The 21,174-nt window shown below is 51.5% G+C and overlaps 1 protein-coding gene across 2 annotated transcripts in view; it reads right to left on the minus strand.

Annotated features, from left to right (window-relative positions):
- The window catches only part of NPC1L1 (NPC1 like intracellular cholesterol transporter 1), a 28,868-nt gene extending 7,910 nt beyond the window's left edge, over positions 1-20,958 (minus strand). The window contains exons 1-14 of one of the 2 annotated variants that reach the window (XM_004045379.5): positions 20,834-20,887; positions 18,445-19,970; positions 16,465-16,565; positions 15,879-16,051; positions 15,463-15,591; positions 14,068-14,250; positions 13,360-13,474; positions 13,052-13,179; positions 11,698-11,835; positions 11,374-11,463; positions 1,657-1,847; positions 1,310-1,434; positions 591-717; positions 364-419 (exon numbers count right to left, since the gene is read on the minus strand). In XM_004045379.5, coding sequence (XP_004045427.4) covers positions 364-419; positions 591-717; positions 1,310-1,434; positions 1,657-1,847; positions 11,374-11,463; positions 11,698-11,835; positions 13,052-13,179; positions 13,360-13,474; positions 14,068-14,250; positions 15,463-15,591; positions 15,879-16,051; positions 16,465-16,565; positions 18,445-19,970; positions 20,834-20,887 — 3,136 coding nt within the window. Of the gene's footprint in view, positions 1-363; positions 420-590; positions 718-1,309; positions 1,435-1,656; positions 1,848-11,373; positions 11,464-11,697; positions 11,836-13,051; positions 13,180-13,359; positions 13,475-14,067; positions 14,251-15,462; positions 15,592-15,878; positions 16,052-16,464; positions 16,566-18,444; positions 19,971-20,833 lie in introns of those variants that run through there. The other variant, XM_063708293.1, reaches the window with a different exon arrangement.
- Positions 20,959-21,174: the final 216 nt, after the last annotated feature.

The raw sequence follows: 21,174 nt of genomic DNA on the forward strand, positions 1-21,174 counted from the left end.
CTTTAAATGACTGCTAGGATTGTGCTGTGCCAAGCATCCTAATTCATTTAACCAGCTGCCCTTTGGGTGTAATTTGTGCTGGTAAGAAAGGTGCTTAGCCAGGGTGTGGAGAACTCCCAAGTATGGTATCAACTGCTGAATGAATTCCACAAACTTAGCACTGACCATGGACTTGGGAGTGAGAGAAGGGGTGAAGTCTGAGATGTGGAGTTGGGAAACAAGACCCCTGCTGACAGGGCCAGCGCAGTGAGAACCTCCTGACAAAGGAGGGAGACAACATGTGACAGGCTATTCCCTAGGGTTTTCGGGGGCCCTCCAGAGCAACCGATTTATGTCCTCCCCTCCAGGCAAGGCCATGCTTACCTAAAACCTGGCCATCTGAAGTCAAGTTCACAGAGTTGCTGTATGCTGCCAGGCCGCTGCAAGAAGGTCAGGGCAAAGGCTTAGCCAGGGACGAAGCTTCTTTCATCTGCCCAGCCCACAGCCACCCCAGAGAGGCCCCTGATAGCCTCCTCCTGCCTCTCTATATTCAACCCCATCCTGGGTCCCACATGTCTGTCCTCCCCAGCAGAAGGCCCTCCCAATCTTACCCTTTGGGACATTTGATGTTGGGCCGGTCGTTCAGGAACCAGGGAAGATACTTATGGAACTGCTCCACCGAGGGCCTCACAGAGCCCATCGTGATGCTCATGCAGTTCTTTAGGCAGTTCAGAGAGTCTGCAGAGAAAGCAGGGTTTGGGCAGTGACACCCCAGGGCCAGCAGCTCCTGCTTTGTGCCCCTCCTTCCCCAACAATCCCATCAAAGGTCCTGGGCACTCCAGCCTCAACCAGTCGCTTCTAGGGGTATTTGCATTTGTCATTTGTGGGAGAAGTTCTCCTCTTGGCTATAGAAACTGTGGGCACCTACAGGCAGAAGGGGAAAGGAAGTTTGGGGCAGAAAAACAGGCCCCACAAAGGCCTCTCCACCTACAAATGCCACTGCTTTGGGCGGCAGGGCCATGTGCTAACCTCAGCAGCTCTCCCCTCCTGACTCCCCACTGCCCTGCCACCCAGGAGCACCATGTGCTCTGAAAGTGGGGGCACAGTACACAGCAGCATACATGTGTGATGCCCACGGGCCAGCACGGTCACCCACACAGGTGCTTCTCACACAGTGCCTGTCCCTCAGGCCACGTCTGCACCCATGCCCCCGACAGACCCTGCAGGATGCGTGGGAGAGGTTGAGGGAGCCTCTCCAGTCCTCTCCTTTCTGTTGCCTCAGTTTGCCCGAGCTGTGGTGGACAGTGAGCCCCCATGGCCCCACACTCACTGACGGTCGAGGGGCAGAACTTGTCCGTATTGGGGCCAGATATATAAAGGCGGCAGCAGGAGGACGGGGTCAGCCAGTCAATGAAGTCATCCACCCAGGAGGAGGCAGGGATGGCCAGGTAAGACCTAAGGGGCAGGTGGGAGGAAGGGTGAAAAGGCCAGCTGGGCAGGGTGGTGGGTCCTTCTCGTGGCCCAACCCCCACAAAGCCCTCCCCAGGCATATGGCAGCAAGGCAGCAGGCAGCAGGCAGCAGGACAGGGATAGAACAGGCAGGAAGAGGGGACTGGAGAAGACTGGGGGGACTCAAACAGGGAGTAGGCCGGGGTTTGGGGCGGGCCAGGAACTCACTGCTCAGGGAACTCTGTGGCATACTGGATCTTCTGGGTAAAGGAGAAGTTGTTGCAGCCTGCACTGGAGCAGATGGCATTCATCCCAGCCTTGCTGGAGAAGTTGTAGCCCAAGGTGGTAACAAAGTACACCGGGGCCCCCACCTCGAAGTAGCGGTTCAGAAAGAGGAAATAGTCAAGCAGGTACGAGTCCTAGGAGTGGAGGAGGGTCAGTGAGCTTTGGTTCGCTATGCACACCCCTAAAGGGCTCACTCCAGCTCACACTCTCGAAGGTACACACAGAGGTACATGCTAAAAGGCACATGCTCAGAGGTCCATGATCAGAGGAACACACAGAGGAACATGTTCAGAGATACACATGCAGTTACACACTCAAACGGATGTGCTCAGTGGGACACTCAGAGATATACACGCAGATACATGCTTAGAGGTACACAGAGGTACATGCACACAAGTACACAAAATATACACAGAGTTGTACATGCTCAGAGGTCACACATAAGGTACATATAGAGAAGGACATGCACAGACACACACTCAGGGGTACCCTCAAGATGTATGTGCACTATACAGTTACACCGGAACACAGTTTTAGGTGTACCCACAGATGAACATACTCCAAGGTTCACAGAACAGGTATAATCACAGGTGCAAACAGAAGTACACTTATGCAGGTACAAACACAGAGCAACACCTATCACCTCACATGAACACACACTGACACACACAAACATGCACAGACACATAATTGTACCCCTTCCTATCACCCCCAATATGGCACAGCCACAGTCTAACAAGCTGGCCTGTGACAATGGCCCATATTTGTGTGCACATATAAATGTCAGTGTGCACACCCTCAAAGCCATGCACCAGGCATCCTCATGGTCTGCTCCCTTCTATAACATAAAGGCTCAGAGTGACATTAGGGAAAATGGCACAGTAGGAAGTGTCAGGAATCCCTCTCCCCACCTAGACAACAATTTGTCTGGTATAACTATTTTGTTTTTGTTTTTGTTTTTGTTTTGTTTTGAGATGGAGTCTTCTGGGCTGGAGTGCAGTGGCGTGATCTCTGCTCACTGCAACCTCCGCCTCCTGGGTTCAAGTGATTCTTGTGCCTCAGCCTCCTGAGTAGCTGGGATTACAGGCACGTGCCACCGCTCCCAGCTGATTTTTGTATTTTTAAAAGAGATGGGGTTTCACCATGTTGGCCAGGCTGGTCTCAAACTCCTGACCTCAACTGATCCACCCATCTCGGCCTCCCAAATGGCTGGGATTACAGGCATGAGCCACCATGCCGGCCCTAGTGTAACTATTTTGGAACTCTGGAGTCTATTGAGGGCTGGAAGCTTCCAGGATAAGGCTTGGACAGTAAATTGTGGTTAATTTCAGGCAATCTCAGCTTTAGTACAGTAGCAGCTACCCATTTGCCACTCCCAGCCTCAAGGCATGCAGCTGTGTATGCTTTCCAGAAGCAGCTTGTACGCAGCTTGCAGGAGCCAGGTAGGCAAGGACACCATCCACCAAATATCAGCTGGGCATGATGGCTTACACTTATAATTTCAGAACTTTGGGAGGGCAAGCAGGAGGGTCACTTGAGCCCAAGAGCGGGAAACCGATCTGGGAACATAGCGACACCCTGTCTCTACAAAAAAAAAAATACAAGTTAGCTGGGTGTGGTGGCACATGCCTGTAGTCCTAGCTACTCAGGAGGCTGAGATAGGAGAATCATTTGAGCCTGGAAGATTGCTGCTGCAGTGAGCTATGATTGCACCACTGCACTCTAGCCTCGGCAAGAGAGCCAGACCCTGTCTCTAATAAATAAATAAATAAATAAATTAATTAATTAATTAATTAATTAATTCAAATATCAAGGATCTGAGTCCTGATCATTGATCATTACTTCTGATATTGGTGGTACAGATACACAGGCTGGCAGCCACTATTGCAACTCCCACCACCATTGTTGCAACTGCCTCCACATCTTACTAAAGTGACTTCCAGGAGATTTAAAGAGTAAGCACCTATCCCCGGCCCCTTCATTTTTCCCTTTTTCTCCTTTTGGGAACCATACATATAAGGACAAGGACATTTAAAAGCAACCATAAATATAGGGATATTTAGACAGTCACCACACTGCATAAATGCTCGGAGAAAAATGCAGTCTCAAAAATACCTGAGAAGACATTAACTCTGTGCCTTTGGCTGATCCCCAGCACAGAAACACCAACAGCAATAAATAAAATAAAACAAGCCCTGGGAAAGAAGGAGAATCTGATCTCCAGAGCTACCACATTATAAGAATCAAATGTCCATTTTTCAACCAAAAACACACCAAGAAAAAGAAAAACATGGCCCATTCAAAGGGAAAACATTAACCAGCAGAAACTGTTCCTGGGTAAGACCAGACAGCAGACTTACTAGACAAAGACTTCAAAACAATTGTCTCAGCCAGGTGCAGTGGCTCATGCCTGTAATCCCAGAACATCAGAAGGCCAAGGCAGGCAGATCACATGAGGCCAGGAGTTCGAGACCAGCCTGGCTAATATGGTGAAACCCTGTCTCTACTAAAAATACAAAAATTAGCCGAGCATGGTGGCAGGCACCTGTAATCCCAGCTACTTGGGAGGCTGAGGCTTAACCCCAGGAGGCAGAGGTTGCAGTGACCCAAGATCACACCACTGCACTCCAGCCTGGGTGATAGAGCAAGACTCTGTCTCAATAAATAAATAAATAAATAATAAAATAAATGAATAAAACAACTGCCTTAAAGTTGCTCAAAGAGCTAAAAGAAAACAAAGTCAAGGAAATAATTTATGAACAAAATGGAAATATCAATGAGGAGGAAACATAAAAAGGAGCAAAAAAACTCTGAAGCTAAAAAGTACAGTAACTTAAATGAAAAATTCACTAGAGGGATTCAAAAGCAGTCAGAAGAAAGAATTAGCAAACTGAAGATAAGACCACTGAAATTACTGAGTCTGAAGAAGAGAAAGGAAAAAAAATAACAAAAGTGAACAGAGCAGAGCCTAAGGGACCTGTGAGACATCATCATCATCAAATAGACCAAAATATGCATTGTAAGAATTCCAGAAGAAAAGAGAAAGGGGAAGCGAGATTATTTGAAAAAATTATGGCCAGAACTCTCCAAATTTGATGAAAGACATGAATGTAAACATTCAAGAAACTCAATAAACTCCAGTAGGATAAACTAAAGAAACCCACACCAAAGGATATTATAATTTTTTTTTTTTTTGAGATGGAGTCTCGCTCTGCTGCCAGGCTGGAGTGCAGTGGCACGATCTCGGCTCACTGCAACCTCTGCCTCCTGGGTTCAAGTGATTCTCCTGCCTCAGCCTCCCAAGTATCTTGGACTACAAGTGTGCACAACCATGCCCAGCTAATTTTTGTATTTTTAGTAGAGATGGGGTCTCACCACGTTGGCCAGGATGGTCTTGATCTCTTGACCTTGTGATCCACCCACCTTGGCCTCCCAAAGTGCTGGGATTACAGGCGTGAGCCACTGCACCCGGCTGGATATTATAATTTAGCTGTCAAAAACCAAAGACAAGCCAGGCATGGTGGCATATACCTGTAGTCCCAGCTACTCAAGAGGCTGAGGTGGGAGGATTGCTTGAGCCCAGGGTTTCAAGTCCATTCTAGGCAACATAGCAAGACTCTGTCTCTAAAAAATAAAAATAAAAAGTAAAATAAAATAAGTTTTTTAAAAAATAGAAAATATTGGAAAAAAAGAAGTGACTTGGCATATACAAAAGATCCTCAAAAAGACTATCAGCATATTTCTCATCAGAAACCTTGAAGCCCAGATGGCAGGAGGTTTGTAAATTGAAAGTGCTGAAGAATGCTGGGCATGGTGGCTCATGCCTGTAATCCCAGCACTTCAGGAGGCTGAGGCAGGTGGATCACCTGAGGTCAGGAGTTTGAGACCAGCCTGGCCAACGTGGCAAAATCCCATCTCTACTGAAAATACAAAAATTAGCCAGGCATGGTGGCACACACCTGTAATCCCAGCTACTCAGGAGGATGAAGCAGGAGAATCACTTGAACCTGAGAAGCAGAGGTTGCAGTGAGCTGAGATAGTGCCACTGCACTCCAGCCTGGATGACAGAGTGAGACTCTGTCTCAAAAACAAACAACAACAACAAAAAAACAAGTGCTGAAGAAAAAACAATTGTCAATGAAGAATCCTAATTCCAGCAAAACTGTCACTTAAAAAAGAGGGAAAGACCAGGCATGGTGGCTCACACCTGTAATCCCAGCACTTTGGGAGGCTGAGGCAGACAGATTATTTGAGGCCAGGAGTTTGAGACCAGCTTGACTAACATGGTGAGACCCCATCTCTGCTAAAAATACAAAAATTAGCCAGACGTGGAGGCATGCACCTGTAATCCCAGCTACTTTGGAGGCTGAGGTAGTAGAATGTCTTGAACCTGGGAGTTGGAGGTTGCAGTGAGCCGAGATCACACCACTGCACTCCAGTCTGGGAGACAGAGTGAGACTCCATCTCAAAAAAAAAAAAAAACTAAAAATAAAAAATAAAAATGAGGGAGATGCCAGATGAGGTGATTCGTCCTGTAATCCCAATACTTTGGGAGGCTGAGACAGGAGGATCACTTGAGGCCAAAAGTTTGAGACCAGCCTGAGTAACATAGTGAGACCCCATCTCAAAAAAATTGTTTTAATTAAAAAATAAAAATGGGCAGGGCACAGTGGCTCACGCCTGTAATCCCAGCACTTTGGGAGGCCAAGGCGGGTGGATCACCTGAGGTCAGGAGTTCATGACCAGCCTGGCCAACATGGTAAAACTCTGTCTCTATTAAAAATACAAAAATTAGCCTGGCATGGTGGCATGCACCTGTAATCTCAGCTACTCAGGAGGCTGAGGCAGGAGAATCACTTGAACCCAGGAGGCGGAGGTTGCAGTGAGCTGAGATCATGCCATTGTACTCCAGCCTGGGCGACAAGAGTGAAACTCCATCTCAAAATAAATTTAAAAATTTTAAAAATTAAAATGAGGGTGAAATTAAGACATTCTCAGATAAACAAAAACTGAAGGAGTTCGTTATCACTAGACCTTCTCTGAAAGAAATGCTAAAAGGAATCCTGTAGGTTGAAATAAAAAGACATTAGATAGGCCAGGCATGGTGGCTCATGCCTGTAATCCCAGCACTTTGGGAGGCCAAGGCAGGTGGATCACCTGAGGTTGGGAGTTCGAGACCAGCCTGACCAACATGGAGAAACCCCGTCTCTACTAAAAATACAAAATTAGCTGGGCGTGGTGGCACATGCCTGTAATCCCAGTACTCGGGAGGCTGAGGCAGGAGAATCGCTTGAATCCAGGAGGCGGAGGTTGCGGTGAGCTGAGATCACACCATTGCACTCCAGCCTCGGTGGGCAACAAGAGCGAAACAATGTCTCAAAAAAAAAAAAAAAAAAAAAAAAAAAAAAAAAGACATCAGACAGTAACTCAAAGATGTATGAAGAAATAAAAATCCCTTGGCTAGGCATAGTGGCTTACTCCTGTAATCCCAGTACTTCAGGTGGCTGAGGTGGGAGGATCTTTTGAGGCCGGGAGTTTGAGGTTATAGTGAGCTATGATAACACCACTGCATTTCAGCCTGGGCAACAGAGCAAGACTCTGCCTCTTTAAATAAATAAATAAATAAATAAATAAATAAATCCCTGGCAAAGGTAAATAAATGGGCAGTTATAAATGTTATGATTTATAACTCCACTTTTTGTACATGATTTAAGAGACTCATGCAAAAAAATCATTAGCCTATGATTTTGGATACATAATGCATAAAAATACAAAAGTTTTTGAGACATAGTCTCGCTCTGTCACCCAAGCTGGAGTATGGTGGTATGATCCCAGCTCACTGCAATCTCTACCTCCTAGATTCAAGCAATTCTCATGTCTCAGCCTCCCAAGTAGCTAGGTTTACAGCTGTGTGCCACCATGCCTGGCTAATTTTTGTATTTTTAGTAGAGATGGGGTTTTGTCACGTTGGCCAGGCTAATCTTGAACTCCTGACCTCAAGTGATCCAACCACCTCACAGAGTGCTGGGATTGCAGCCATGAGCCACTGCACCCAGCTGAAAAATATAATTTTTTGAGACAAGGTCTCTCTCTGTTGCTCAGGCTGGAGTGCAGTGGCATGATCATAGCTGACTGCATCCTTGAATTCCTGGACTCAAGCAAGCCTCCCACATAGCTGGGACTACAGGCATGTGCCACCTTGCCCAGCTAAATTTTAAATTTTTTCTAGAGATGGGATCTCACTGTGTTGGCCAGTCTGGCCTCAAATTCCTGGCCTCAAGCAATCCTCTTGCCTCCACCTCTCAAAGCATTGGGATTACAGGCATAAGCCACCATGGCTAGCTCAAAATATAATTTTGTGACATCAATAACTGAAAGGGAGGTAAGATGGAGTTGTTATAGGAGCAGAGTTTTTGTATGCTATGGAAACAAAGTTGGCATAAATTTAGAGTGTTATAACTTCAGCACATTTAATATAATCCCCATGGTAATCACAAATAAAATTAGCTGTAGACTATGCACAAAAGGAAATGAGAAGGAAAATGTAAAATTTCACTAGTAGCAATCAACTAAGCACAAAATAAGTCAGTAATGCAGGAAATGAGAAACAAAAAATCAACAAGGCATATAGAAAACAAATAGCAAAATGACAGAAGTAAATCCCTCCTTATCAATAATTACTGTAAATGTAAATGGATTAAACTCTCCAATCAAAAGAGAGTAGTAGGACCAGGCATGGTGGCTCACGCCTGTAATCCCAGCACTTTGGGAAGCCGAGGTGGGTGGATTACTCAAAGTCAGGAGTTTGAGACCAGCCTGGCCAACATGGTGAAACCCTGTCTCTACAAAAAATACAAAAAAAATTAGCCAGGCATGGTGGCATGCACCTGTAATCCCAGCTACTCAGGAGGCTGAGGCAGGAGAACTGCTTGAACCCAGAAGGTGTAAGTTGCAGTGAGCTGAGATCGCTCCACTGCACTCCAGCCTGGGTGACAGACCGAGGCTCCATCTCAAAAAAAAAAAAAAAAAAAAAAGAGTGGTAGAATGAATTAAACACACACACACACACACACACGATCGAGATTGTGAGAGTCAGCATACTGTGCCCTAGGCAGCCCCCATCTGCTAAAAAACAACAAAACGTGATCTAACTATATGCTGTCTCCAAGAGACTCACCTTAGATCCAAAAACACAAATAGATTGAAAGTGGAAGAACAGAAAAAAGATATTCCATGTAAATAGTAACCAAAAGAGAATAGGGGTAGCTATACTGATATCAGACAAAATAGACTTTTTTTTTTTTTTGAGACGAATCCTCACTCTGTTGCCCAGGCTGGAGTGCAATGGCATGATCTCCGCTTACCACAACCTCCACCTCCCAGGTTCAAGCGATTCTCCTGCCTCAGCCTCCCGAGTAGCTGGGATTACAGGCATGTGCCACCATGCCCAGTTAATTTTGTATTTTTAGTAGAGATGGGGTTTCTCCATGTTGGTCAAGCTGGTCTCAAACTCCTGACCTCAGGTGATCTGCCTGCCTCAGCCTCCCAAAGTGCTGGGATTACAGGAGTGAGCCACCACTCCCAGCCAAAAAAATAAATATTGTATGAGTTCACTTCCCTGAGGTGCCTAGAGTGGTCAAACTCATAGAACAGAAAGTAAATGGGCCAGGCACAGTGGTTCATGCCTGTAATCCCAGCACTTTGGGAGGCCAAAGCAGGCAGATCACAAGGTCAGGAGTTCAAGACCACCTGGCCAACATGGCGAAACCCCGTCTCTACTAAAAGTACAAAAATTAGCTGGGCGTGGTGGCACACAGCTGTAGTCCCAGCTACTCAGGAGGTTGAGGCAGGAGAATCGCTTGAACCTGGGAGGCGGAGGCTGCAGTAAGCCGAGTCTGCACCATTGCACTCCAGCCTGGGTGACAGAGCAAGACTCCATCTCAAAAAAAGAAAGAAAAAGTAGAGGCCAGGTGCGGTGGCTCACACCTGTAATCCCAGCACTTTGGGAGGCCAAGGCTGGTGGATCACCTGAGGTCAGAAGTTCAAGACCAGCCAGGCCAACATGGTGAAACCCCATCTCTACTAAAAATACAAAAATTAGCTGGCTGTGGTGGCAGCCACCTGTAATCCCAGCTACTTGGGAGGCTGAGGCAGGAGAATCACTTGAACCCGGGAGGCAGAGATTGCGGTGAGCCGAGATTGCACCATTGCACTCCAGCCTGGGCAACAAGAGCGAAACTCTGTTTCAAAAATAAATAAATAAATAAATGGTGGTTGTGTCAGGGGCTGAGGGGAGGGGAGAATGGGGAGTCACTGTTTGTTGGGTAAAGTTTCAATTTTGCGAAAAGGAAAGAGTTTTGGAGATGGATGGTGGTGATAGTTGAATAGTATGAGTGTACTTAATATCACTGAACTGTACACTTAAAAATGGTTACAATGGTAATTTTCTATTATGTGTATTTTACCACAATAAAAAATGGAAAAAAAATGATAAAATTTTTAAAAGCAGTAAGAAACAAATGTCTCCAACAGAAAAATAAACAAAAGACATCAACACAAAACCTCAGCAGGGTCTGGCAGCCCATCACGTCCTTCCTTCTTGCTCTTGGGGCACTAGAGACCCTCTTCACCTCAGCCCCGTGACATAGCCCCCAGGGCTTCTGCAGGTGGCAGGTTCATTCTGTGACTCCTCACCTGCTCTCCCTCCATACAGTCACCCAAAGTACAGTCCTGAGCCATCTGCTCTTGTCCTCCCTCACCTGGCTTCCAGGACCCCAGGCCAGTACTGCCTAACACACCTACCCCAGCCGCACCCCACTCAGCCCTGCTGTGGGCTCAGGCCTGGCTGCTTCCACTGGGGCTCCTGCCAGTACCCAGACCCTTGCCCAAACCTCCATCACTGTTCCCCAGATGGGACCTAGACATCGAGTCCCCTTGATGCCCTCCCTCTCCCTAGAGCTTGCTCATGCAGTCTGACCGTGTGTCTCAGACTTTGTTGTCTGTGGCTTCCTCTTGGCCACCAGCCCATGGCCACTGCTGATGCATATCCAGAAGAGCCAGGTCCCCAGCCTTGGCTGATGCATTGTGCCTGTTGGCCCACACACTTACTGGTCCAGGCTGGGCAATCAGCACTCTCCCCCACCATGCCCTTGGCCTCCAGCTCGTCCCACCCCCACAGTCGCTGCCACGCCCAGGAAACACACCTGGGCTCACCCTAGCCTCCCACTGGCGAGTCTGTCATCACTTTCCTCTGCAAATCCTATGCGACCTTGGAGGTCCCCTCCAACCACGGGGCTTTCCTTCCCCTGAACCCCTGCCCTCCCCGGGCTTCAGGCCCAGAGAATTCGCAGGGCTGGACACTGGGCAGGCACTCAGCAAAGTGGCAGTCATTCTTTGTGGCCTGCCGTCTCACATGGACAGCCCTCCGATGCCTGGGCCATCTCTCTTACTGTGGCCTGGGGCTGGCACCTGGCTGTTGTGCTGTTCATACACGAATGTGGCTTCACTCCCCAGGACTGCTGGAGATGCCTCCAAAGCAATGAACAATTCTGCACCTCTGGCCAAGCCCCTGGCCGGAGACCCCCCAACCCATCCCTGCTGGTTGCTACTGCCCCTCCCCAAATCCCAGGGGCCTAAGGGTTGAGAAGGGCCTGGGCTCACCTTGGGCAGGGCCAGCTCCTGGTCCAGTCCCACGCTGATGTGGCACATGGAGTAGAGGCTCACTCCGAACAGGGCGAGAAACAGCAGCAGCTGAGAAGGGACCTGCTGCATGAGACCACCCTGTCCAACAGCCGTCCCCCATCTCCCCACAAATTTAAGTCAGTCAGGGTGTCATGGCAACATTCTGGAGTTGAGCAGACTTGCGTGCCAGCCCCAAGTATCAGCATTTGGGCCTAGGCAACCTCCCCACCTCCAACCCTGCTCTCCCTGAGGCGAGGTCCCCACCTAGTCCCCTTGCTCTCGTGTGGTTCAAGGCCCACTCACCACAACCCCTCGAGTGATCCAGTGCAGCAGGAAGGGGGCATAGGCCTTTTGGAAGAAGCCAAGCAGGAGCCCCTCTCCCTGGCCAGGCGGGGGCAGCTCCCGGGGCTTGACGCAGCAGCAGACGTCCAACCGGGAGGCCTGGAGTGGGAGGCAGCCCCTCAAGGTAGTCCCAGAGCAGACAAGACCCCAGGGACCACCTTCTTGCCCCCAGGGAGTGTCACCTTCTGTGGGTGGCCCGTGCCAGTGCCCTCATGGAGACATACCAGTGTGCTGTTTTCTTTGCTTTTATTTTGATCTTGATAAAATATCTTTAAATTTTACACCATCATGGGAACCAACAGATCAACTCCTGTCGACCTCTCATTTATACAGCTGACCCTTGAACAACACGAGTTTGAACTGCCTGGGCTCACTTATCCCTGGATTTTCTTCCACCTCTGCCGCCCCTGAAACAGCAAGATCAAGCCCTCCTCTTCCTCCTCTTCCTCAGCCTACTCAACCTGAAGACCACGAGGATGAAGACCCTCATGATGATCCACTTTCACTTCGTGAATAGTAAATAGATTTTCTCTTCCTTATGATTTTCTTACTAACATTTTCTTTTTTCTTGCTTCCTTTATTGTAAGAATACAGTTTATAATACATATAACATTCAAAAGATGTGTTATCGACTATTTATGTTATCATTAAGGCTTCCAGTCAATAGTAGGCTAGTAGGAATTAAGTTTAGAAGGGTCAAATGTTACATGCAGACCAGGCATGGTGGCTCACGCCAGCACTTTGGGAGGCCAAGGTGGGCGGATCACCTGAGGCCAGGAGTTCAAGACCAACCTGACCAACATGGTGAAACCCCATCTCTATTAAAAACACAAAAATTAGCCAGGCGTGCGGGAGGAGGGGGCCTGTAATCCCAGTAATCGGGAGGCTGAGGCAGGAGAATCGCTTGAACCCGGGAGGCAGAGGTTGCGGTTAGCTGATATCGCGCCATTGCACTCCAGCCTGGGTGACAGAGTGAAACTCCGTCTCAAAAAAAAAAAAAAAAGTTACATGCAGATTTTCAACTGCTTAGACAGTCAGTGCCCTAATCTCCACATTGTTCAAGGGTCAACTGTATTTTATTTCTCAACCTCATGCACTTTAGGAGGTTTGATTATATTTAAAAAATTGTCAAAACAAATTTATTTTTCTGTAGGAAATTGGAGAATACATGGCCTAAATATTACCCTCCTGGCACAATGCCCCTGTCCCCCACCCCCTTCTCTGGGCCATCTCTGTGGTGGTAAAGCCACCCCATCTCCCTGCCATGGTGGGAACCCAGGGGCAGGTCCCTCAGTACTGGCCCAGCTGCCCCTACCTCCTGCCTCTTGCTGTCCAGGGAGAGCAGGGCCACAAAGGCTGACATCTGCAGAAGGAAGTCAAGGATCACTGCAAGGCCAGAGGTCAGGGCGAAGGTCCGCACAGCTGGCATGGGGGTCAGGGCCCCTGTGAGGGAGCAGAGGGCTGTCAGGGCACCCTGGCTTCAAGGGCAGAGTGGTAGCCGACATTGACAGGGTGCAGGGGGAAGGGGGTCTGCACTATACCCACTGCCCTCTGGGAACTCCCAGGCCCCGGCACTAACCCAGCAGGCCTAATGCCAAGAGGGGAGGTCTCACCCAGGCTCACCTAGGAAGAAGCAGATGGCCTCAGAGAGGCTGCACAACAGCATGCTGGGAGCCACCCTGCCTAGGGCTCGCCCAATGTGGACCTCTCGTGGCTCCCCAGGCCACCGGGGCAGCCTCTGTGTGGGAACAGCAGGGATAAGAGCCAGGGCCCTCCAAGGGCACCGCCCCTCAAAGGCCAGCAGGGAGTTGGCAAGTGCCCAGAGCTGCAGCCAGGCCTGAGGAGCTGCTCTGACCTTCCTGAATCATCAGAGACTCTCATACTCTCCATGGCCAATATTCTTCTTCCAGGGTCTGGCTGGGAGAAATGGTTGGTGCATTCGAGATGTCTATAGCATCCCTGTTCCAAGCACTGTTGGAACCCTAATTGTTCACCAACAGGGAGAGGTGAAATCGACTCTGATTTATCCTTACCATGGAATGCTACGTAGCAGCATAAAGACAGGAGGAGGCTGTAATGTACTAACATGGAGAGGTTTTACTAGACATTGCAAGGGGTTAACAGAAAGCTAATTCCAGATGGTAGAGGCAGGATGAAGTCATTTATGTCAGCACACTCTAGTTTCTACAGATATTGTAAACATGAGTGTCGATGAACAGAAAGAGTCTGCAGGGAGACCCAGCAAATTCACGCCAGAGTCCCACCTGGCCAGGAGGTGAGGTTGGGAGAAGAGTGGGCAGTTGGGGGTGTGGAGAGCTCCTCCCTTCTTACCTGGTACTCGAGAACAAAGATGAAGATGTTATCAGCCCCCACGGACAGCACCAGGAAAGGCACCACTTGCAGGATGACCAGGGAGGAGCGGATACCCAAGTAGGAGAAGAAGCCCATGGCAGCCATGACTGCTCCCAGGACCACGGCCACCCCGCCGAGGCCCAGCGTGGCCTTGGAGTCCACCTGCAATGCAAACAGGCTCAGCCCCCTAGCCACCTAGCACCTACCCAGTATGCCCACCAGCCTCAGCTAGGCGAGACAACGTAGCAGGCAGGCACCCTCAGTGCCTGCAGGTGCCCGATACTGCCCCCAGTGGTGAGGAGCTCACATCTCACATTAAAGCCCCTCTGCAGAGCCATCCTCCCAAGGGCAGGTCCAGGAAACCCAAAGGAATGGGTGAGCCTACTCCATCTTCCTTGAGCATGCATTGCAAGAGATTATAAGTCTTAGCTTTGCATTTGGGCAAGTGAGGGTATGGCATGTAACAGACAGAAAACTGCTCTTAGGCCAGGTGTGGTGGCTCACACCTGTAATCTCAACATTTTGGGAGGCCGATGAGGAAGAATCACTTGAGCCCAGGAGTTTGAGACCAGCCTAGGCAAAAAGCGAGACCCCATCTCTACAAAAAATAAAAAACAAAAAAAATGGCCGGACGTGGTAGCTCACGCCTGTAATCCCAGCACTTTGGGTGGGCGGATCACCTGAGGCCAGGAGTTCAAGACCAGTCTGACCAACATGGAGAAACCCCATCTCTACTAAAAACACAAAATTAGCCAGGCGTGGTGGCACATGCCTGTAATGCCAGCTACTCGGGAGGCTGAGGCAGGAGAATTGCTTGAACCCGGGAGGCGGAGGTTGCAGTGAGCCGAGATCGCGCCGTTACACTCCAGCCTGGGCAACAAGAGCAAAACTCTGTCTCAAAAAAAAAAAAAAAAATAGCTGGGCACAATGGCAAGTGCCTATAGTCCCAACTACTTGGGAGGCTGAAGCAGGAGGATCACTTGTGCCCAGGAGTTTTGAGGTTGCAGCGAGCTAAGATCATGCCACTGCACTCCAGCCTGGGCAACAGAGCAAGACCCTGTCTCAAAAGAAAGAAAGAGAGAAAAAGAGAAACAGAGAGAGAAAGAAAAGAAAGAGAAAGAGAGGGTAGGAGGGAAAAGAGAAGAGAAAAGAAAAGCAAAGAAAAGAAAAGAAAAAGAAAGGAAAAGAAAAGAAAATTGCTCTTGACCTTTCAGCACAGAACACTTGCAAGAGGTATTACCCTTTGGGGCAGCCACTTGGGTGTGTCCACTTTGCTGTTCTGAGGTGCTGTGGTTAGGAAAGTTGTAGAAGGCCTGCTGAAGATGCCTGGGGTCCTGGGCTAGCCCACTTAGCTGTGTCCCTCCCGCTTCTCACCATCACTCGGCTCCAGCTGGAATAGCTGCCCAGGGCCAGAGAGATGTACAGGAATATGACAATGTAGCTGGTGGCAAAGATGGGCAGGTCTTCAGCTGTGGTGCGATTGATCTCGTCTTCCAGAGAGCGCTGTGGACACACACCCGACCAGCCCCCACTGACCGTGCCTGCTTCAGCCAGGCCAGCTCTCAATAGCTCGGTCACTGGGCACTAATTGTGTGTTGTGTCATAGGGCCTGATGGCCCCCTATAATCGCTGGTGAGGCTACAAGAACAGCCATCACAATCACCCCGTTCTGAGCAGGCAGCCACTGCCCAGGGTCACTTAGGAAGGGCCAGGGCCAGGATGGGGACACAGGAACTGATCCAAGACCACCTGGGTTGCACCCCCAGAGCCAGGGACCCTGCAGCCCCTACCTCAGCCATGAACGTGACCTGGAACATGCCAGCCGTCCGACGCTGGAAGGCTCGCATTTCCTCTAAGAAGGCCTCCTCCCACAGCTTGGCCTGGGCCAGACGGGGGTCCCCGGCAGGGTAATTGTTGAGGGAGAACGTCATGATCAGGGCCTCTGCCTCAGAATAGTCCTTTCCTGGGATAAGAAATACTCAGACCCTTCCTGCTGCACCCGTGCCTCCCTCCCCCTCCAGCTGCACCCCTATATTCCCTCCCCCTATCTAGCTGCACCCCTCCCATCACCCCTTGCTCCTTCTCCCCCACTCCTTCCTCATCTGATACATGGCCTTACCTCCTACACCCCACTTCTCTCAGCCAAAGGCAAGACCTTTGGGCCCAGGCAAAAAATCCAGAGTGCCTGAGTAACACTACAAGAAGATAAAGGAGATGGCAGAGAGAGGAGACAGGACAGGGTTGGCCTACAGCTTCCAGAAGCCAGGCTACCCCTAGGCTGTGAGAATCCCCAGCACCACTCCCACCCTCCCGTCTATGGTTCCTGCCCCAATACTGCATCTTCCTTGGCTTCCTCTCAGGGCCCACTTAGCTTACCTTTGTACCCCCCAATGGCAAGGAAGGGGAAGACAGGGGCCCCGTAGTCAGCCATGCAGCTCAGGGTCAGGGCTGTGCCATCCTTGAAGGTGAGCGGGGCACTGGAGGGAGATGACCACAAGGGGAAGGGGACTTTCCTGGCCCTGCCCAGTCCCTATGGCCCCTCCCTTCCCCTCCCACCCCAGACCCACAGCACTACGGAGGGTGAGCTGGCGGGGTGGGGGACACTGGCTGCAGATAGCTGCAGATAGCCCAGTTATCTGCATTTAGGCCATTTAGCCATTTAAGACCCAGCCGAGTGGGTCCTAAATGGCTCCCATCCAGCAAGATCTCCTGCAGGCCCCCGCCCACAGAGTGAGTTGGAGCTGCCCTGAGTGCCTTCTCTGTGGCAGGCAGGGGCTGCTCCAGGCCCTGTCCCTCTGAGCCTCTCATGTCTCCACACACTAGCCTGACCTTCCTGGCTCTGACATTATCTGATTCTGGATTGAGCATCACACCTGAAGTCCCATGAGGGTGGAAGAACTGGGATTTGAGCCATGGGGTCTGGCATGGGCTGTCTCAAATGTTGCCCTCTCAGCCTCCTTCTCCTGCCTAGGGCCCTGCAAAACCCTCTAGGTATTGAGGTCAGATTTGGAACCCTGGAGCCCAGGAGCCAATGTTTTCACAGTTTACTAGACTGGTGCCCTCAGGCAAGTCTGTAGGTCCTTCAGCTTAGCCCTTTCTGCAAAGCCCGTCATTGTGAAGATGCAGTGGGACACCTGAGCAAAGCTCTCCACCCCCCTCTCTCAGATCTCAGCAAGCGAGTGCTGGTTGCTGTGTGACCTTGAGCACCTTACCACACCCCTCTGAACCTCAGTTTTCCTGTCTGTAAAATGGAGATAATTGGACCACCCAAGAGTTGTTGTGAGCATCCAAAGTCAAAATAAAGATAATACCCTATAATGGACTATAAAGCTACCATTAGACATGAGTCTGAGGTCAGACCATGATGCCTCCCCAGAGCAAACAATGGCTCCTGTCATTCCTGCTATTTCCAAGAGACAGCCCTTGGGTTCCTGGCACAGACACTCTGGGAAGCAGCCCAAACTTGGGGCCCAGCTAAGGGATGCAGAGCCAGGTAGCGGGGGACAGAAAGTGTTGGCACTCTCTTCCAATCCAGTGGTTCTCAAAGTGTGGCCTGGGGCCCTTAGGCGTCCTGGAGACCCTTTCCAGGGTCTGTAAGGTCAGAACTGTTTTCATAATAACACTAAGATGCTATTTGCCCCTTTTAACCCTCATTTGCTCTGGAGTATGGAGTACTAAACATTCATTTTGAGGACCTCTGCTCTACTCCAACCTCAAGGAGCCTCCACTGCCACGGCCCTGCTGCTGCCCTTGGCTCTTGGCCCCCTTGGCCCAGCAGCCTTGTTGGCGTCTTGTTGGCAGCACACCAGAGTGGACAGAACCAAGGACCAAACCCCAATCAATAGAAGTGTTTGTGGCTGTGGCCTACCCCAGGACACCCGGCCCAGGTGCCTGAGACCAGCCACGACCTCTGGCCTGAGGGCACCTTTTCCAATGCATACCATGGTACCTCATGGGCTACCGATGGCCCTACGGCACCTGGCACAGAAACAAGAAGCAAAACAAAGCAAATACAAATATGTGCTCTGCCAATCGGGCTCCTCTGTCAGACTTAAACCAAGAGTGTGGCAGGGAGCTCCCACATGTCAAGAAATCTGCAGAAAGACAGAGTGGACTCGGGGTTGAAGGGCCAGCGATGGCCACGCACAAACCTGCAGCCATGAGCAGGAACTCTGACCAAAGGAAATGGCGGCCGGACGAGGGGCAGAGATAATCATCTGGGCGGCCCCAGGCCAGAGCCGTAGGAATAGCTACCTCTGGTCCTTCAGGACCAGCTGTATGCCCGGCCAGGTTCCCAGGAGGCCATGACAGCCCAGCCCCAGCCCACTCCTCGCTTGGGCCCCACCATGGACTCACTTGGCACAGTACAGAAAATGGTCCTTCCAGTCGACTTGGGAGGTCTGCCCCATCAGTGTCTGGTTGGCTGTGAGCAGCAGAAGCGTGCGGTTGTTCTGGAAATACTGCAGGAGGCTGTTGATGCAGCAGTCGTAGAGACTGGTATTGTCCGGATTGAGGGGGGCGTAGCAGATGTCCTGCAGGGAGATGTTGCGCTGTGCTTCGGGCGACCATACCTGGAGGTGCCGCAGCCTCTCCTGCAGCTCTAGCAGCTCCAGCAGCAAGTCCAGGTCCAGGATCCCGCTGAAGGTCTTGGGCCCCAGCAGCAGAGAGTCATACCTGTAGCTGGACCGGTTAGGAGCCGTCAGGATCACCTGGTTGGTTCGGAAGAAGGGGCCGAAATGCTGGTCATGGAAAGCTTTCTCACTCCGGGCTTGGCTGCTGGGGGCCGACCACAGCTCCACAGGGTCCGTAGTGAGTTCTGTAAAGACCAGGCCCGCTGCCAAGGCCACCACCGGGATGACAGATAGCACCAAGATGGTCAGAGGCCACGAAGCCACCCACGTGCCCCAGCCCTGGAAGAACTGGCCAAGGAGGGTGTGGGTGGAGAAGCTGAGCTTGTCAGAGAGGCTGGTGCCCTTCTTGGGGTCCACCGTCTTGCTTTTGTCCCTGGCGGGGGCCACACGGAATCCCACAAGCAGGATGGTGACCACAGCGAAGATAGAGCAGAGGATGATGATGAGGACCAGACTGCCCGACATCCGGCCCAGGTAGAAGGTGGAGTCCAGGGCATGGGGGCGGGCTATGGCAGGACAGGATGCAGCACAGTCCTGGCAGGAGCAGGCCGCCACGTCGTCACCTTGGGACTCATTGCAACGTGCAACCCCCTCATTCAGAGGCTGAATCCCACTCCCCACGGCCTGGCCGGGCTCCAAGAGGTGGAAGGTGATGTCCAGTGGGGCCAGACCATTGCCTGTGTCTCCCTGGAAGTTGAGCCAGCGCTGGGCATTGCAAAGGGCAGAGCCATACACGCCACACATGGTGCCCACAGCCAGCGTGGCGGCTGCAGGGATGCGCACACGGCTGCAGGAGTCATAGCTCCGCTCGGCAAAGCTATGCTGGTAGAAGGCCTCATAGGCCACCACAGCTGGGAGTTGTCCAGCCCCTAGCTGGGCCACGCGGGTCACATTGATGAAGAGGCTCTGGTTGGGGCTGCACGTATTGTGGCAGTGCAGGTTCACAAAATTGTCAGAGCAGGCTGGGCAGCGGGTGAGGAGGGCCTTGGTGATCGACAGACTTGCTTCCAGTGATACCAGCTGCTTGGCGGAGCAGCAGGCTTGGGTGTTGGGGCCGGTGTAGAGGCGGGGGCAGATCTTCTGTAATAGGATCAGGTGATCACCTGTGATCTTGCGGGCCGGCGTGTTGGACAGGCAGGACACATTGGAGAGTGTCATGAGGCTTCCAGACAGCTCTGGGTTCTTCCCACATTCGTCATAGAAGGCGCAGTAGCCAGGCTGGTGGATGGGTGTGTAAGGCTCGCTCTGGGCCTGCAGAGCACAGCAACATCACGCGTGGGCCCTGACACAGCTGGGTGCCATCCAGGCAGCAGGCAGCCAGGGAGGGCGTGGGGGTAAGAAGGACATGGAGCAGAGGCAGGGAAGCGGGGAGTATGGGGAGTAGGAAGCCTCCTGGAGGCATGTGCCAGCCAGCCAGTGTTGGAGTGACAACACTGGCCTTTCTTCCTGGGGGTGGCCTGATAGACCTGCAGCTTAGGAAAGTCATGCTGGAGAGGCCAGAGATGGGTAAGGAGGCAAAGCTGACTCCAAGGTCCCGGGCTTTGCCCACGTCGAAGTCAGCCTGAGTCCCCACACTGTACACCACATCCAGAGGCCAGGGTCTCTCATGGAGAGTCTGTTCAGGAGGCCCCCTGACTCCTACCACCACTACCACCACCTGCCTGAGGCCAAAAGCTGTCACCCACCTCCCAGACACAAAGTGAGCGAGGAACTTAAGAGGCACCAGCCCTGGATCTTCTCCCAGCCTCCAGAGTGCTCAGTCCTCCCTAGGTGATGCTCACCAGGTAACCCCATCCCAGCACCTCCTTGCCTCAGACCTCCCTCAACTGCAGGCCTGGACCCCACAATAGGGCCAGTGACAGGAGGGACTTGGAGCACCCCAGTCCAGCAGCCTCTTTCACCCCTGTGTGCATTCATCCCTGTAACCTGGAAACCCTCCACCTGCACCCCTCCTCTGTGGGGCCTGGCATCCCTCATGTGTCCAGAGACTGGCCCAGCCTGCAGGCCCTGAGGCTCCCTCGCTGTCACCCAGTAACGCTCGCCTGGTACACGGCTGGCCCCAGGGTCCCTAACTGGAGGCCGCAGGGGAGGTGGAGCCAAGCCCTGGGACTCACCAAGCGCAGGAGCAGGGCCCACAGCAGCCAGCCCCTCAGGCCGCCCTCCGCCATCCCGGGTCTGGGAAGGGGTCAGCCGGGAGCCAGGCCAGGCCTCAAGAACAGCCAAGGGCTGAACACACATTAAGGCAGCCTCCTCCCCTTCGATGACAACCCTGGCCTGACTGGGTTAGGGACCAATGAGGCTGAGCCCTGCTGGTTAATGATCCACCACTCCCACTGTTTGGCCCCAGTCCACAGGCCCCCGCTTTAGATGAGCCTCATCACGCAGGTGCTAGGGTCTCCACTCACTTCCCAAAGCGACCGAAGCCAGAGGGCTGAGTCAGCCAGGGGAGAGACCA

This window comes from Gorilla gorilla, chromosome 6 (genome assembly GCF_029281585.2).
Source record: "Gorilla gorilla gorilla isolate KB3781 chromosome 6, NHGRI_mGorGor1-v2.1_pri, whole genome shotgun sequence".
Taxonomy (NCBI): Eukaryota; Metazoa; Chordata; class Mammalia; order Primates; family Hominidae; genus Gorilla; species Gorilla gorilla.